Source organism: Cyprinodon variegatus, unplaced genomic scaffold (assembly GCF_000732505.1).
Source record: "Cyprinodon variegatus isolate N-32 unplaced genomic scaffold, C_variegatus-1.0 Scaffold1172, whole genome shotgun sequence".
Taxonomy (NCBI): Eukaryota; Metazoa; Chordata; class Actinopteri; order Cyprinodontiformes; family Cyprinodontidae; genus Cyprinodon; species Cyprinodon variegatus.
This window is the reverse complement of record NW_015151625.1, coordinates 88,865-107,532: the sequence shown is the minus strand read 5'-3', so window position 1 is coordinate 107,532 and position 18,668 is coordinate 88,865. Positions and strand designations below refer to the sequence as shown.

The window sequence follows — 18,668 nt, the reverse complement described above, 5'->3', positions numbered from 1 at the left end:
TTTAACTGGGTGGAATGTGGTATGCTAAGAGACAAAGATCTCTGGATTTGAGGGGGGTGTTGTAGAGTTAGAGTAACCAAAAAGTATAGAAAACTTCTCTGTTTGAAATTGTATCCACAAAATATATAAGTAATAAGTTCTAAGTAATAAGATAATAAGTTCTTTTTTTTAATCTAATATTATGGATAAATATGCCAGAAAAGACCATAAAGACCAAATTTGTCTCAGTTTAGATACATCTTTGGGTCCACTACATATTTTAAGGTGAAAATAATGGACTTTGAAATACAAATTCACTTATTTCCACTCTCTCCCCACCATTATATATTACTTGTTACAAATGCTTTAACCTAAAATTGTGAATTAACTTAACACATTGCAGAGTTTGTGAACATCTAGTTAAACAATGTATTTGTGATGTCAACTTTTTTGAGTTTGTCGGATTTTATTCTGTGTGGGACAGCATGTTTGATGCCCATTAGGGCTTTTATGGGATGTTCAGATAGGATTAAACTGTTATTTTCTGAAAAATTATAAATATAGCTGACTGGATTTTCTTAAAGATTTTCGGGATGCATAATTGCTTTTTATCATAAGAGACAAATTTGTGTTTATTTCAGGTATTTATATTGAATTATATATTAAATACAATGCCACAAAGTGTCCATAAGTTTTGACCTATAGAAATGGAATAAGATGTAAAGACATTAATAGCAGACCTAATGATAGGTTATTTCCTTAATCTTCAAAAATGAGCAACATTTTAAGAGCTTTTAAGATCATTAACTACCTAGTGTTTTTTACTGATGCTGCTTTAAAACACAATTTACAATGCAACAAAAAAATGAATGTGATTTTCTTTTTTACCATTCCTGTTAGACAGTGGATGAGTTGTTAACATCATGTTCAATTTTAAACTGAATGTGATGATTTAAAAAAATGTGTTGATCCTCACATTATGAACCACTGTAAGCACATGAAATGTCTTGGTGTGATTTATGCACCTGCCTCTCTAAAATCTGTGTCAGTATTGGTCATTAATGTTTATTTTATGATACTGGGAAACAGGACGAAGGCAAAAAGAGCTAATGCTGTGGTCTAATGTGTGGGTGATTGAACTCATTCATGGATTTGTTTTGCACATTTAAACAATAAAGAATAGGTTAGTTAAAAAAAAAGGTAAATACCTAGATGATAAGCTGACATTTTGCTATTACTGCAAGTTAACAGTAGTAACAATTCAGTGCCTTATATCATGAAATAAAAAATGTGACTGCATTAACAACAGATCATTATTCATGTATAAATGTTTTATTTTCTGACATGTTACTAGTTAGTAATTAACAAGGTCTGATATCTGAAAATGTCAATTAAATAAAAAAGTATTGATTTACACTGGTTCTGGGCTCTCAATGCATTTTTTTGGCACCCTTCCATTAAGAAAAAGGATTCTTGGACTTTCAATTCAGAACAAATAGACTCAGGAACAGTTTGTTTTCCAAAGCTGTGAAGGAGATCGTCCCCTGCGGTCAGACACATCTCATCTCACCTTCACAGGGACACACACACACACACACATCTCTCCTCAGACAGACACAACAAAATCCAATACACACAAAAACACCCCTGCTGATAAGCAAATAAACCATTAGTCCTTTTCGTAGAAGGTTTCAGCACAGCTGCACTTTATGTAAACTTCACATAAGTTCCTTTGCTTTTTTTCTCTAGTTGAGGGGGCTTGTTTTGATTTTGTTTTTTGTTGTTTTTTTTTTTACAGTTTTGTTGGTCTCTTTTCACGATCCTCACTATTCCTTTTCTGCAAATGTTTAATTTATTTTAATATTCTGTGTTTTTTTTATGCATGAGCCAGTGCCAAAAAAAAGATTATTGATTCTATTTTTGTGTTTATTATAACCCTGAAAAAAATAATAACAACTGTTTTTCGGCATCTACTTCATTATGTCCTACCCTGCTTACATGACATAATTGTGTTAAAGTAACTAAATTTGATGAAGTAGATTCCAAACACCAGTCATACTTTTTCTGCAAATGTTTTTGAGGTTCTATTTAATTCCATACATTATAATTATAATGTACTCAAATGTTTTTATGTGAAACACTAATGTCTGAGTCTCCATTTACAAGAAAAAAAAATTAACAGACAACTATCAACAACTTCCTGATCAGGAAGTCACAAAAAAGAAATTGCACTGCCCTCATGTGGTTATAAATAGAAGTTACATTAAAAAAAATTCAGTTTTCTTAATGTCTCTTAATGTTCTTTTCCAAACTTCCATTTGTAAATTATTCAGTGACATTTATGTTTGAACAAATTGTCTAAAAATGATTTTAAACTTTTAATACGTCTTTTATTATAAAAAAAAAAACACACACACACAACTATGGGCTGGCATTAGCTGTTTCTTTAGAGAAATTACTTTGATCTAGTAATGTATATTATATCTTTGCTATGATATGTCCTGCCCCCTTTTGGTTGTAAATATGTGACATGCATCCTCTTTAATACAACTGCAAAAAGACATCAGTTAGAGGAATAAAAAACAACCTTGTTCAAAAAAGTATGTACAGGATTAAAGTAGTATTTTGTTGAAGTACCTTTGACAAAATATAATCATCAACACATTATTGGCATCCCAAAACTAAAAGTCCACAGTATTTACCAAACCCTGTAAAGTTTCTTTAGATTGGTCAAGTTGCATGCAATGTGATACTCTATAATATAGTTATTGCCCACCCCGGCAGGGGTGGTAAATATTTTATTATTTTATTATTTGATCAGATATTATTCGGACTGTCATATATTTTTTATAAACACACGCCCTACTAGCTGTGAGTTTGAACAACAAATGAATTAGTTAATCGAGCCCAAATCATGGTCAAACAGATAATTCTGCACATACATGGAATAAATTAAAATGTCAACCAGCAGGACTTAGCTTTGCTGATTCTGCAGATCAGGGCCATGGGCCCAAGTCTCAATGGTAGTTTCCTCTTCTGATGTAACGGAAGAAATCATGTGTGATGTGGTTTTTACTGTTCTCAGCTCCTTTGGGGGTCAAGGCAGACCTCTGTGGGAGGTGTCTTGTGGAGCAAGTTAGTCTGAGAGGGGGATGCAGAGCAGATAAGAGAGGTCTCACAGCTGTTTTATGAGCAAAACTGCATCCTATTCTCCAATGATCATGTTAAGATGATAAATGAACATTGGTCCTCAATGTCGAAACATCATGGTTTATGGCACAATAATGGTGGATGTTTTTTGTCCAGAGCCCTTTATCTGTGACCTCATAGATATAATAAATGTTTCTGTCCAACACTGGTAGCTTGATTACCTTGCCAAATCATGACATTAGCTAAAAGAAAAAAAATGACTCTTAAAACCCTCTGAGAAAGCTGACATTTCAGGTTAACCCAATTCACTACAATTAATGACATTTGATGACCTAAAGAAGACTAAATATTAAATCAAAATGTGTTTAAACCTTATCAAGGTGGTTGATGTATGTTATCCAGCTTACTGCATTTTAGGACCCTCATCATTGCTCATCCACTTTGGGCATGAAAGAATGAGATCATCGATACAAGCAGCTTAAATTAGGTTTCCACACATCTACCACTCAGGGATGAGGAACCCAGCCATCATTTAAGAACATGGAGAAGAGCTGCTGCTCCTCCAGCTGTAGCTTTTTCATCCCCTACAGATGCCCCCTGGAAGCTTCCCTCAGGTGTTTCAGGCTGATTTCACTGGAAGGAGGACCAGAACAACCTGGTCCTCTCAGCTGACGCCCCAGAGTAGTTCGAGCAGGTGTGGGAAGGAGATGGAAGCTGAGACTGCTGCCCCTGCCACAAAGCTCCACATAAGCAAAAGGCAACAGCAAATAAATAATGAAGTTTTAAAATGATTGATCAAAGTCTCCCTTTTTAAAGCACAAAATCCATAGATTTTAACAAGAGGTTCCAAATACTTAAGAGCCCCTGAGATTCAAACCAATGATGCTTTTTTTGGAGATCTAGTTTATTTTACTCACACAGCTTAACATGTGCTTATGAACGTGTATGTGTAAAGATGACATCAGCGACACGCATTTTGTCAGAAAATATTTATTTGCATAAATGCCGATAAGAAACATGGATCATTTCTTTACAAGACAATGATCGTTTGAGTACATGTAAACACATTTCGTGACAGAGACTTCAATCGTTTTGATAAATCCAATCACAGCGAAACACATTGCAGTTTATCCAGCTGCATTTTCTTTAGCCTGTTAGTTTTCTTGTTCTTTTTACACCTAGAATCTCTGATTGTAAATTTACCAAAAAAGTGACAAATAAGAAGCCAGAAAATATTTTACTTCTAGTTGCAGTTGGTAAGACAATCTGTAAATCCTCATCTACAAATTAAAACGGCTAGAAAATAGTACTTCATGCTCATTTTTTCACTATACAAAATATTTGAATATTCAGATGCAGCAGCACTTTGAAACATTTAGCAACAAGCTGTTTAAAAACCTTGTTGAGATACAATAATATATACAGACACACAAACACAATGTGGTCACCGCCATTTTTTTTAATGAAAAAATCGTTAAGACAGCTAAGGTTTTCATTCTGAACCAGCCAAATGTTTCTAAAACATCTCGATATTATCGTCCAAAGAGGTTTGGACACAACACACACAGATGACAGTGTTGGTTGGACAGTGACCAAAGTGCAATATCGCCCTTTACAAAAATATTAACACACTTTTTAAAAAAGAAATGGATTGAGTGTAAAATAAGAAAAACAAAAATAAACGCTTTAGAGCAGAGGCAAAATTAATTTCACTAGAAAAATAAATTAAGGAAATTTGTTATGATTCCAAAATTTCCTGAACACACACAAGAAAAAGCCAAAAGGTGGGGGTTAAGTCATTCTACCAGATTGTGCCTTTTTTTATTTAATTTTTATTTTTTTTTTACAGAGGATAGAGGTTCATTTTATCTCTTTGAATGTATTTAAAGCTCCAGAGTATAAAGAAATATCACAGACTTCCCTATCTTAAACATAAAGGGGGGGTTAAAACATTCATGTCAAACTTATAGCTAAATGGGGTTTTAACATTTAACCGTTTGTCTTTGGACTGAGGGAGTAAACTGATGACAAGACACAACCATCTGCAGAGGCTTTTGCCGTCCTGCAGTTCAGAGCTGGGAACCCCCTGCTTTGCAAGAGTTAAGTGCTAAACCACTGCATCACTATGACACATTCAATATAACACACAGGGAGCATTTCACGAGTTTAGACTATCATCCAAAAGTTTAATCATTTCTATTCAACAATTGGAAATTCTATTTTGTATTAATGCAATAATAATATCAAAGAACGATATATTTAAAGAAATTATTTCTGCTCATTTAGAAGATTGTTGCTTACTTTTAACCAAAAGAAAACTGGAATATTACACAGGGGCAATAGAAGAATATTAATGGAGCAATGTTATAGTTTACATAAACATGAAATAACTTGGCAGTCATTCAGTAGATTTTTATTAAAACCCTTAACTAGGAGGATAAGTCAGACGGGTCATACCTAAAGCAGCTGTATGTTCACACAGCTGTATCCACGCATGTTCATGGGAAGTGGAGCTTAAGAAGAGTTTGGGCAGTGTTTACAAGACACCACAAAGAGATGGTATCCAGGGAAGTTTTGTAGTCGTCGTGTTAAGCCGCTACTCAAGCAAAGATGTCAAAAGTATCTAACCTGGAGTAAAAAAGATTGGTTGATTAATTGATGCTTACTTGCCATATTTCAGCCAAAAAGGGCCCAAAAGTTTTTTGTAAAGGTGGGCCATATGTGCAAAAACCATTTATTGGCCACTTTAGGCTTACTTGCCATATTTTTGGCCAAACGGGACCCAAATCTGTTTAGGTAAAGCTGGGCAACATTGGCGGAACCATATGTGGGAAACTTTAGGTTCACATCTGTTTTGTCTGGGCCACATGGATGCCTCCAGTGCAGGATTATTGCCTGAAGTGGCCCATGTCTGTATGATATCTGGGAAGTCATCTATTCAAATAAAAGTACATTTTACATTTTATTTGGGAATCAAGGTCTGTGAGTTTGAGGGAAGAATGAAGAGGTTCAGAAGGCCCTCAGTCAAGATGATCCATCCTGTCAGAGAGTCTGTCTGCCATATTTTCGCGGGATAACAGTCAGAGCAGCAATCTATCAGGATATGTTGAAAAAACATTTTTCCATCCATTGCTAAGCTTTGTGGAGCTGACAGATGACAATAGCTATCTGACCTTGGTATAAACGTGCACACCTGACTTGGAATTAACAGAGACGTTTTGGGCTATTGTTGATGACAAAGACTGATCTCCTCCAAGCCTCACTGGGTTCATCCATAAGGAGCCACGACTCTGTAAATATATTCTACGACACAGAGACACCCATTTCAAACCCTGGCTTTAAATGTTAGCTGTATTGAAAGTGTTTCATGAATTAAGTTTAACTGGGGATTAGATCCATATTTATCCATAGGTTATTAATCTTGTTTCATTATAATAATCTCAGATTTTTTACATAAGCCACAATCATCAAAATCACCAGAAACAAACACTATAAATAGATCATTCTGGCTTAAAAATCTCTGTAGCTTACCATTTCCTAAACGAATTTCTGAAATAAATTAACTTTGAATTGATGTACAGTATTATGGAGAATGCGCTGGTATTCTGTCTTTTGTATTTTACATCTAAGTAGTAGTTTTTTAGCTGCCTGTGATGGGAAATTTGATATTTTTTTCTTTTATCAAACCATGCCCAGTTATTTGTTGAATTAAACAAAGTACCAGAGTGGCTTTTTATAATACTGTCTGATGAGTGAAATCTATATAAAAAAACAAAATTAAAAAAAGATATTTTCATGGATGTATAGATGTTTTAGTGCATTATCAAAGAAAATTTTAGGAAAACAAAGTGCTCAATTTTCTATTCTTTCCTGGAAGTAAACTTTTCAGCCGTTGTCACATTTAAGAAAAAATATCTACAGTCGAATGTCGATCAGGAATTTGCCACCCTTTTAAAAATACATATCTTTGCTTTATGACCATTTTGGCATCTAGTTGTGCTTTTATCTGCAATTCTTCTTCTGTTGCCAGATGAAAATGTAGAGTTCGGATCTCTGATTTAAAAAATTTGCATTGTCTAGAAAAGAGCTTTCATCATTTAGTCGTGTTTAACCCAAGTTTAACTTGGGTTATTTGCTCAAAACAAAAATTAATAGTGTTTTTTTGAAAAACACTCGCAGGTTAACAAGTTCTGCCTTTTTTATCCAAAGTTCATATTGCACATTTTCAAATTTTGCAACGTTTCAAGTCTGAATTCCAAACACGATACATGCATGCAGCTGCCTTCAAAAGGCCTAATACCAAGTAGTCACACTTTGGAGGCACATGTCAGCACAGTTGCTAAATGACTTAAAAAAGGGGTGGATTCCTGTGGTTTGTTTTAAGTAAAGAAGGTACTCTTTTTTTTTAATAAAAGACTGGACAAAAAGTGTTCATATCAATATTCACTCTGTGATTTTTGTAGTACTATCCCCACAGGGAGGAACGTTCTGGTTGTTCAACAGTACAAGTGACAAATAAATGCTGTTCAGCTCACTCTCTGCTTTATATGCAGGAATGGTCCCACTAGTTTTTGGGATGAAGAGGTGCAGGTAGAGGCCTTTTTCAGCTTTTTTTTCTGCCTCTTTTCCCAGGAGATGAGAGGCTGTCCCTTCTCCCTTTTTCAAATATCCCTGCTATGACAGACAGTCTTGACTCCGTCGCCTTCGTTTAATGCCCACTCTACCGTTCATGCTGCTCTGCATGCTCTCATCCTTCCTCCTCTTTGGTCTTCCAGTCTGTTTAAAAGAAATATAATGATATGATGAACAAAAAGAAACGATTGTCCTATGTAGGATTATTGTTTAAAGCACCAATAAATGAATTAATCTGTTCATATATTAAAAACCTTTACCTTATATCATAGCCTAATCATGTGCCATATTTCTTAACATGACTTTAATGTTTAACAAACAATTTCTTCTTTTACTTTGCTAGTATTTGTGTCAACAACAAACTCCAGCAGTTGAGAAAAGTTGTTTCACCACTAGAGGTCAGTACAACACTGATTATTACAGGCTGGATATGTTGGAAACAAAAAAGAAAAGGGGCAATTGAATTTTTTTATCTTACCAAATACATAGAAATGTATCTCATTTTGCTGGTTTAACCAATTTTATCTTTGTGAATTTGTACATCATTTAGACAGGATATTATAAAACCCAGCCCAACTTTTAAATGTAACTAAATTTGCTAGAGCCAAATCAAAATTCTGCTTTTAGGGCAAGATATCAACTAATTTCCCAGTGATCAAAAAGGTTCTTAATATATGTATACAACATTGTATTGTTAAAACTCCATTTTGGTGCTACCATTATATTTGCTTTAAAATAAATAAAGGAAAGGAAAGGAAAGGAAAGGAAAGGAAAGGAAAGGAAAGGAAAGGAAAGGAAAGGAAAGAAATTTTAGCATAGCTGCTAAACTACATTTAACCAAGAATGGACGGCACACGGACCTCTGAGTCCCTTTCTGCAAACTTCTGGAACATGTTGGCGTAGATCTTCTTTTCCTGCTCTTGATGTTGCTTCATCTTGTTCTGGCAGCTGAAAAGTTGAGAGCGAGCTGCACGATTCGAGGGGTTGACTTCGAGGACTTTCTGAAAGTCTGAAATGGCCAGGCTGTACTCGTTCCTGAGAAGCCGTGCTTCCCCTCGGCGATACAGAGCCTTCTCACTCCTCTCATCTTGCTCAATTACCTTGTACAAAGAAGCAAAAAAACAAACACAGGCACACAGAGAAACATTAACACACAGCAATGGATAAACATGGCTGGAGGGGGTTGCTATACACTGCTGTAGGGGTAATGCAGCTCACCTTATTACAGTTTTCCACTGCTTGAGAGAACTCCTTTAGCCGTAGGAAACATAATGCTAAATTGAGGTGAGCTGTTATAACATAGTCTTGAATCTTTTTATGCTGCTCAATCCCAGTACCCAACTCGAACTCCAGCCAGGAAATGATGCGCTGGTATTGGATGACTGCCTGTTGATACCGTCCTGCCTAATAATAAAAAATACGGCTCAGTCTCAAAGATCTAAATAATTAAAACATGTGTTTGGAAACAGTAGTATAGGAAACTATACCTTGAAATACTGATTCCCTTTATTTTTAATTGCAGGGGTGAGATCCAGCTTTTCTTTCAAGTCCATTTCCCAGGATTCTTTAGCCTGAGAAACATGACAATTATATATATGTAATAAGGTAATTTGAGTTCATGTTGCCTTATCTATATATTTGTTCAAAATGGGTTTAAATATGACTAAGACTCCCTTTCCAATCTGATCTAAGCAAAATCTCGTGTTTTATCCATTCAAAAAGTAAATACTTCACTCACCCTTTTAAAGTCTTTGAGGGTAACTTCATACACAATATCTTTATCTGGTCCAATTTTGTACTCCAGCTTTCCTTCACTACCAAACCCATACCTATCGATGGAAAACAAATATTCTTTTAATGAAACAAAACAATAATGATCAGCAATACATACAGTCCCTTAATTAATATGTATTACTTGTCCACATTTTGTCATCTAAAGATGTGTTATGTTCTCTAACCAATCTCTGAGGCAATCACACAGCTGTTGCAAATATAGTGATTTATTAACACACAGGTCAGAGAATCAGTTTAGATATCTTGAAGTAAAATAGATTTAATAATATGTTTAAAGTAAAAAATATATATATATTTGGTGGTATTGTTGCAACCCACTGTGAATACTTTCTGGGGGGGGGGGGGGGGTTCTTTACATCATATCATAGTAACCTTTGATTAGATTTAACAGTAAACATGTTTGGCTGAAAATCCTGTTTAATAAAAGACAATATAAAATGTTTTTGATTTGTATTTCAGGTAACCAAAGGATTTAAATTTAAAGCATATTGTCAATGATCTCTTCATTTGTTTAAAGGATGATGAAGACACTTAACTTCATAATTGTTCTTGAGACTGAAAATTACAAAAAATGTTCTAGAATTCTGAAATTTAAATAAGCTGGAGACTCTGGAAAAGAAAAGAGGCCAGACAGCACAGCTCTAATTCATGGATGAACCAAACCTACAGGTCGGTAATGTTCTGATCCTGAGAAGCACTTCCAGCTGTCACATTGGCTTTATTCTTGCATCTTCTGTTTCAGTCAAAAAAATTGTATTCATATTTCTAATACCCTAGAGTGACACTGGCCACACCTGGTTAGAAGTTCCACGCATTCTATAAAGTATATTGTTTAAGAAAATTCCCTGTATAATGAACATAACCTGATTTAAAAACCTAACAAGTCACGTATACATTTAACCCAGCAATGTTGCAATGTTGTCCTTCCACATTCACACTGAAGACTGAAAAGTTAAACTTTCTGGTTCTCATTTGGCATTTTGTTGAGCAGAAAACTGAATAGTGTTTAGATGTAATCTTTTAACATCGAATTATAATGCCTGGCAAACAAAATGCTTTTTGCTTTTTTTTATCATTATGCTAGTTACCAACTTTTTTATATTTTTTAAGCCTGGCTTTTTAACCAACAAGTAACACACTTAAAATGCTATATATGCCGCCTATAGTGCAGCACAGTGCTGGCAGCATCATACCATGTGGGTGCTTTTTTTTCTAAAGGGGAACAACTGGTTGAGAGAAAAAAAAAAATCTAAACCTATTCAAGCAAAGCACCTTAATACAGGCATGCTCCAAACTGTGCTCAATGATCTCATTGAAATACACAACTAATGTATGATTTCAAAAGGAATGTGTATTTTGAAGCATCCACATATTGTGGCAATATGGACAAATACTTTTACAGATTTCTGGTAAATCTTGGTTGATTTAACAGTTAATTGTAAACTTCTAAAACCATATGGGTCTATTCCATAAATATGGGGACAAGTCTTTTGTCTGCGTATTAAAGGTGCATTTTGAGGCTGTGTCTCTGAGAAATGTCGTTATGTTGACATGATGACAATAAGGCTCTTTATTCTTGTTTGAAAGCCTTGAGTCACGGAAGTAAAGAGTTTAAAGCAGTCATTCTCAAGAGAAAATTACTTATAGAACAGTTATGCAAAGCAGTAACATAATTTGCATGCTTTAAGGACTTGTGAGAAACTTACTTTGGTTTTAGATAAAGTAAACAGCATTCTCCTTTTTGCATCTTGTCCATAGCTCGGTCAACCCCAAAAGGAATGCCTTCATCTTCACCTTGTCCAACAGTGAAGCTAACGTCCCTGCAGTCAAACAACCGGTCCCCATGGCGTCCCTCCAGGTGTACTGTACAAAACAGGTAATCAATCAACACTCTTGCATTATGAGTTAATCCTATAGGGGTTGGTCTGTAAAACAAATAATGTGGCTACCATCAACTCTGGCTCCATCGTTAGGATTACTGTAACCTTCCCCTTTGACCTTAATTCTCCTTATGATGCCTCCATCAGTTGTAAGCATCTCTCCTTCAAAGTTTAGCAGCTCCATCTATTGAGATAAAAAAGATAAATCTTATCATCATTTGTTAAATATAAAGTAAGTAGAATATGAAATTTATCTCACTAAAATGTAGCAGAACTCAGAACATGTAGGAGGTGGAAAGAGGAAACAAAACTTGTAACCAACATTTAAACAAAACAGGATCTAATGTTAAAAATAGCATTTAAAAAAGTATAAACATATTTAGCAGGATTTTTCTATTCCAAGTCAGGGATATAATTTCTAATACTTTGCCAGAACATGTATTCAGGTTTTATGTGTTGCTGTAAAAGTAAACAGACAGAACCTGTGTGGTTTGTAAATTACTGGTTACTGATAATAACGGGTTGGATTATTTAACCCTGTCTCTGTGGGAATGTGTAGTTAATAATTGGTTTTCAGTTTTTAAATTACCATCATTTTAAAACTGTTTCTTTGTTGGATTTGCTGCAAAGCATTTATTTGGTCATTCTGGTGCTAACGGTTTTTTAAACCTCGACATGGCATTTTTAACTGCCAGAAGCATACTTGGAGGTTTCTTTAGCATATTTCTTCCATCACTTTGTTCAGCGGTCTGCAGTGTCAAATTAGTCTGAAGCTGATCTGCACCCAAGCTTTAAACTGATAACAGATGTCCAAAGACATCCAAAGCATGTCTCAGGACATCAATTTTGCTTCAGTTTATGTAAGTTTGCTATATTGTGATGACATCTCTTTTGTGAAGTGGACCAGTCTAACCTGCATCTTCAAACCAACACAACATGCTGCACTTTAATTAAGGTTACTTTGGCCTTTTATCTAAATTAAATCTGCGATTTACATGTGTTCTTGGTAAAAACAGATTAGAGTAGAATAGAATAGATCAGAATAGAATAGAATAGAACAGAACAGAATAGATCAAAAAAATTAAAACAGACTGTACAAAAAGTAAAAGAAATAGACTTTAAAAAAAGCAAACACTGTGCAGTTACCATATGGCATATTCATATTGCATGAACAAATACCATAAAAAGACAAACAGCAATAAAAAAATTTGAGAATTTAAAAATGTTTTACAAAACAAAAATGTCTTCCTAATTGATCCAATTGGAGAAGAACTTTAAACAGAAATACAATGATCTCCTTAAGCTCTGCTCTGTGTGAGTAAAAGTCACTGAAGCTATCTCCAGTAAATTGGTGGGGTACAACCTGGACATGTCACCAGACATATAACCGTGCACATAGTGTAAACTTAAACCTAAGATCAATTTAGAAACCCCAGTCAACCTAAAATTCATGTTTTTGAACTAGGTGAAGAAGCCAGAGTACCCAGAGAACCAGTGCATCTCTGTAGAGAACATATGAAGACCCTAAGCTGGGGTTTGAACCTCCACGGCAAGGAGGAATTAAAACAGAAAAAAAAAAATTATTTTATACTCAGGAAGCTCATAAGTTAGACAAAAAAAGGTGGGATTCCACATTAGTAGACTCTTTCAGAGCGTTTCATAATTAATCTAAAGCTGCAGCAACAGGGCGTACTGACCTCAAACACTACTGATGAGTTGGGAGGAATTTTGTCTGGATTTCCAGTCGGTCCATAGGCATAATCTGGTTTACAGAGCAGGGTGCACACCTCTCCTCTCTGCATTGACAGTACACCAATGTCCCATGCTTTTAAAACTTGTCCTGTGAAGGTATAAAAAGGTTCACCATGGTTATTAAAAGATTATCAAAAAAAAAAAGAATAATTGCAAGAAATAAAATATATGGTTCATCATGAACGAACTTGCTGTTAAATAGAGGTCTACCACCTGAGAGTCTAACTTTGCATAAAGTCTAGACCAGAGACAAGGAAATGCTTATTTCATATTTGTTTAAGTGTAAACTGAAAATAATAATATATAACCATCAGATAGTGGGGGAAAAAAGGTATTTCTATCACAACATAAATTAGCAATGGTTTTGGTTAAATACTGAATGGAAATACTAAATTTTGTCTCAAATATTATTTTGCAATATACATTTGTTATAATAATAGAATATATATTTATATTTTGTAAAATGAATACTTTCACTCTGCCCAACTTTAGATCTTTTGTGGATGTATTTTTTTTTTGTTATTAATTTGTATGGAGGACCAACTCCGCCATATTTAAAAATAAATACAGAAATAAATAAATGCTTAATAAATAAATAAGGATACAATTAATTGCCCCCCTCCAAAAAAAATACAATAAAGAAATACATGTAGGTAGTTGGTCCTCCTTATTTCTGAACATGACCTTCAAAAATGACAATAACAAGAGTTGAATAAAGGAGATCTAATATTATAACATACTGGAAAATTGTCTTGTGAGAGAAGGAGCCACAGCCCCATTTATAGCAGATTATAATCTAAACAGCTGGATTTTCCACCACTGACTCCTCTCTACAGCTGCTTGGCCCAATACACCGTAAAACAAGGTTGGCCTTTAATAATAAAAAAAAACACAGCCATGCTTTATCTGGAGCCCCTTAAAAACCTCTAAGGGAAAAAAAAAACTCTTGCCATGATTAAAAAATCCATACTTTTACAGTCTCTCTGATGGATGTTTTCTCATAGCTGTTAATATTCTTTTTTTTTTTAGACGGACCCCAATAGTACAGCTCAGTATATTTTTCAATTTCATTTAGTTCTATAAAGAATATCTGCAGTCTTTCTGCATTAGTGTGTGCCGGCTTGCATAGAATTTCTTTTCTCTATCAATAATTTTCAACAATTGTTGTTTCTGGTGGTCAACATATGTCGACATTGTCTGCCATTGTACCAAAGCTTCCATTGGGCCACAACTATTGCTGAAATGATTGTGTGCGAGTTTGCACTTGATTATAAAAGTGCTATAAAAAGACGCAAAAACTGCAAAAAATTAGTTTCAGATTTAAAAAAAGATTTAAATTTGCACATCCTTCCCTCCTATATTTTTGCTGTTTGGTCATTAGAATATGACCTGGACATTGATGAAGGTACACATGCAAAACAAAGATTTTCCCACACTGCCTGCTGAATTGCATGTGCTAATTGCTTTGTGTCTTCTTTGAAGATCTACAAAAGTCTGCATGTCTTTTAAGTTGGGCTGGGTGATATGTACTTCAAATCTTATCAGGGTATATGTTGTACTATCTTAATAACGATAAGGTGTGGATAAAAAATTATTAATTACTCCTTTACAATCCTTCTTAGGTAACTGTAACTTAGGTAACCAAAAGTATTTAGTCACATTAGGGTTAGAAAAAAAAAAAAAAAAAAGATCAGGCCCTAAAAATTCATCAAGTTTTAAAATGATTAACTTTAAGCACCTACCTTTGCCTACATTAAAGCAAAAAGGCTCAAGGCGTTCCCGACTGCAATCAAATTTCTTCCCAGTAAGCAGTTTTCCAGTGTAGTGTACAGTCACTTTGTCCCCAATCATTGGCCGGTCCCCATCAAGTCCCTGGCGCCTTACAACCTAAAATAGACAGAAACCTTTTTGCTAAACAACATCCAAAGCAATAGCAGCTGTTAAGCTGAAGTAGATTAATTGAATGATGTGCAGAAAGCTTAAACAAACTTAATACGCACCTTGTAAACTCCCTGATCTTTTGTTGGTGTTACATCAATACCATTTGCAGCAAACACAGCTGTTGCTGACTTATCGTCCATAGGCAAAAACTGATCTGTGGTCATTGCTGCTTTACGGGCATAACACAAGAACGCTGCAAAGGATACAAAAGAAGCAAAGCAGCAAACATATTAACAGTCTGATCTGTGCTCATTTTCTTGTTTTCACATTTAAGTAAGGGTAATCTGACATTCAGTAACTTCTTTTTTTAGTAGAATTGAATAAAACCATGAATAAGAAAGTTGAAGATGATCAATATCACCCATAGACAACTCCTTTCCTCATATTCTGTAAATGAAATCTATTAAGGATTTATGCTCTGAATCTATGCACCAGCTGCACCCACGTTTATAGTTTTGTTCAAAAAAAGGCATCACTAAAAGCCATTTGAGCAACACAAATACAAGACACCTTGTTGAATCCCCACACAGATTAGATGGTTACGTAATCGTATCTGTCTGCATGTCGCTTTCTTTGCTGAGCAAAGTTCCTTCTCAAATTAGGTGGCATGGGATTGTGCTCTTTGACTGACTTTAAATAAATTCAAAGTGTTTCACTAACATCAGAACTACACCTGCAGCAAAGCTGAGTCACTTTCAGATATGTACACTCTATTGTCCTTTCATAACATCATCAATAGTGATGTCTTCTCTCTGGGAGAACACGAAGGGAACGCGTGGGCTTGGCCACTATCTCACACTGTACCGATAAAGCTGTGCCATCTCCCCTAAAAGAACAATTTATATATTTCTTTTCACATTTTAAAGCTTTGTTTGACTGCTTAAGCTAATGAAAGTTAGAGCATATCTGAAGCTTTACAGCTGAAGAAAATAGATTTAATATTAAGTTATAAGCTGTTTCCAAATTCAGAGGCTGCATCCTTGGAAAGAGTGCAAGATTGCACAACCACTTCATGAATTTATAGTGATTAAATACCCTCAGCATATCAACACCAAGCCTAACATAATGATGTACAAACATAATCCAATTAAATTACACAGCAAGCCCAAGTCCAGATGTTTAAAGTAGCAACAAACAACATTAGCATAGGAAAAGGAGGCTTCTAGACTTTTTGTTATTAACACCTTTTATAAGCTAAGAAGCTGAGCTGCTGATAGAAATGCAAAGGGGAATAAAATAATCAATGCATTTGATAAAGACATTTTGAAAACAGTGAACAGAACCTCTTACTTTCTAATCAATAATACAGTTTTTTTTTTTTTTACTGATTTGAGCCAATTTCATGACAAATGAACTCAAATAAACCTATTGTACATTAGAATAAGCTCTAGCAATGAGATAACAAACAAAAACAATACAGTTTAAAATAAGTTGGTGTTGATATACAAACAAGCATTAGTACTATAGCTGATATGGGAATGTAGAAAAAGGAATAGTTCTAAAATATCGACAGCTTCAGAAGTCAGGGAACTATTAATGATCCTTTTGCCGATTTTTTTGTCATGCAGGGGCAGTTTTGGCACATAGACACAAAGTAACTTCAGTAGTTTAAAGTAAATAATTTTAAGAGTTCTAAAAGTCCCTGCATGACTTGATCATTAGTTAAATAATTTTCTCCTGTGTGTCAAAATGAGAGAGATGAATAACATTGCTGGAATAGATGAGGTGAACAAAACAACTAGTGAACATTTATTGTAGTTCTTCTAGGCTTCTTTTTGGGGGGGGTAGTGAAATGAGTGCTTTATGATTATAAAGGATAAATATTGCTCTTTCCCCATCTGGCTACATGCCCTTTACTTGGGTAACTTTGAGATTTAATTGTACTTAACTTTACTTTTATTTAAGTCATTTTCTTGTGAGATTGTCGCTACTCTAACTGGAGTAACATTCCTGGTTACTCTACCCTGAAATGAGAAATATTACTGTAGCTATTTGAAAATCAGTTGGTAATACAGGGAACAGTGGATATTGTATATGGGAGTTCTTTATTTTTGAAGAAAAGTATTTGGAAAAGTGTTTCCATTGCCCAAATATGTTATCTATTTGTGTTTTTCTAATTTTATTCAATAAAATGACAGTAATTTACACATAACTGAGTTTCTGATTCCATCCTCTTTTTGAGTTTTTACAGCACTAGTGGCTCTTTTTTGGACAGTTGGCTGACAGGAAAGGGGGTATGAAAGAGGGGGAGAGACATGCGGCACAGGTCGGATACTTGAGTAGCCATTTTATCTAGTATTTTTATACACTTACGTGAGTGAAAGATATTAATGTTATACTTTTGCTTGAGTAAAATTTTGGGCTACATTAACCCACGTTAAAGAGGGACCTGCAGTTGGCATCTTTTTTGGTTAAAAAAGTAAGATGCTCTATTAAGAACAACTTGTATGTTTATAACTTTCATACCTTAGAAGACATTAAGCCTATTTTTGGCCTTTTTGGAACACAATCTACACCCATAATCTAATTTAACCTACATTAAAATTTTAACCTTTTTTTTTTTTTTCTCTTAACAAACAAGATGTCTTTGTATCTTAACTGAGTGTGAAAGGGTTAGCCAGTAGCAATTCATGTGTGATTTATCACCTGTGATTTATTACCTGTCGGATGTAAAGGTAGCAGTTGTTACTAAAGGTGGAAGGTTCTGAGAACGTACATAAACAACGCAAAATCAATAGATGTTCAATATTGATCTTATAGATATTAATATCTGTTTCTAGGTGAAATATTTTGTCTTGAACTACTATTTGTTACTAAGAGTATTCACTCTAAATTTAGTCACAGAATCTGAATAGATTCTCTGTGTTATAAATGTAATAAATACCCTTAATAAGTATTTCATTCCAAGACATACATATCTACAATAACAACAGACTTTTAAGTTTCTCCTTCCAGAGAACTGCTATACCAAGGAATAAAACGTGCTTTTCCTGTTGTTGTTCCAGCTGCTGTTTGTAGTGCAGTACAGACAGCATCGACAGGAAGTTAGAAAAGTAGCTGCTTGAAGCTCCTATGAGAGGTAACTATCATGGGATTTACTGTGTCCTTTTACTGGGATTAACTGTATTGGAGTTTTTAAGCAGGTGAATTTTCTGGCGAGTGTATTTAATAGTTATGACATATTTATTGTGGGTGTTGCTTTACTTTTAATAAACAACAGACACCATTATAAAATTCCCTCTGGCAATATTTTTTACTTAGTTGAAGTACTTTAAGGCTACTTGTATTTATTGAATAGAATAATAGTAATAATTAGCTCTCATCTAGATTCAAAATGCTTGAATATGTTTTCTCACTTCAGTGTTGCTATTTGTGTTTAAATCTGATTATTACCAATATTTTAGCCATTAGCCATACTTTTATGAATAATACCATTATAGTAGCAATGCTTTATTCCAGTATTTATTCCAGTTAAGATTTGTGTATTTACTGTCATTTTAAATGATATTTAAGTTTCTTTTTCCAATTAATATTTTTTTT

At 34.5% G+C, this 18,668-nt stretch overlaps 1 protein-coding gene across 1 annotated transcript in view; it reads right to left on the bottom strand.

The window, feature by feature from the left end:
* Window positions 1-4,112: 4,112 nt before the first annotated feature.
* Window positions 4,113-18,668, bottom strand: part of LOC107101922 (peptidyl-prolyl cis-trans isomerase FKBP5-like) — a 17,775-nt gene continuing 3,219 nt past the window's right edge. The window contains exons 2-11 of the mRNA XM_015401012.1: window positions 15,188-15,321; window positions 14,930-15,074; window positions 13,133-13,275; window positions 11,505-11,619; window positions 11,262-11,418; window positions 9,500-9,590; window positions 9,249-9,332; window positions 8,980-9,165; window positions 8,622-8,861; window positions 4,113-7,905 (exon numbers count right to left, since the gene is read on the bottom strand). Of these exons, the coding sequence (XP_015256498.1) occupies window positions 7,804-7,905; window positions 8,622-8,861; window positions 8,980-9,165; window positions 9,249-9,332; window positions 9,500-9,590; window positions 11,262-11,418; window positions 11,505-11,619; window positions 13,133-13,275; window positions 14,930-15,074; window positions 15,188-15,292 (1,368 nt within the window). The 5' untranslated portion in view covers window positions 15,293-15,321 and the 3' untranslated portion in view covers window positions 4,113-7,803. The remainder of the gene's footprint in view (window positions 7,906-8,621; window positions 8,862-8,979; window positions 9,166-9,248; window positions 9,333-9,499; window positions 9,591-11,261; window positions 11,419-11,504; window positions 11,620-13,132; window positions 13,276-14,929; window positions 15,075-15,187; window positions 15,322-18,668) is intronic.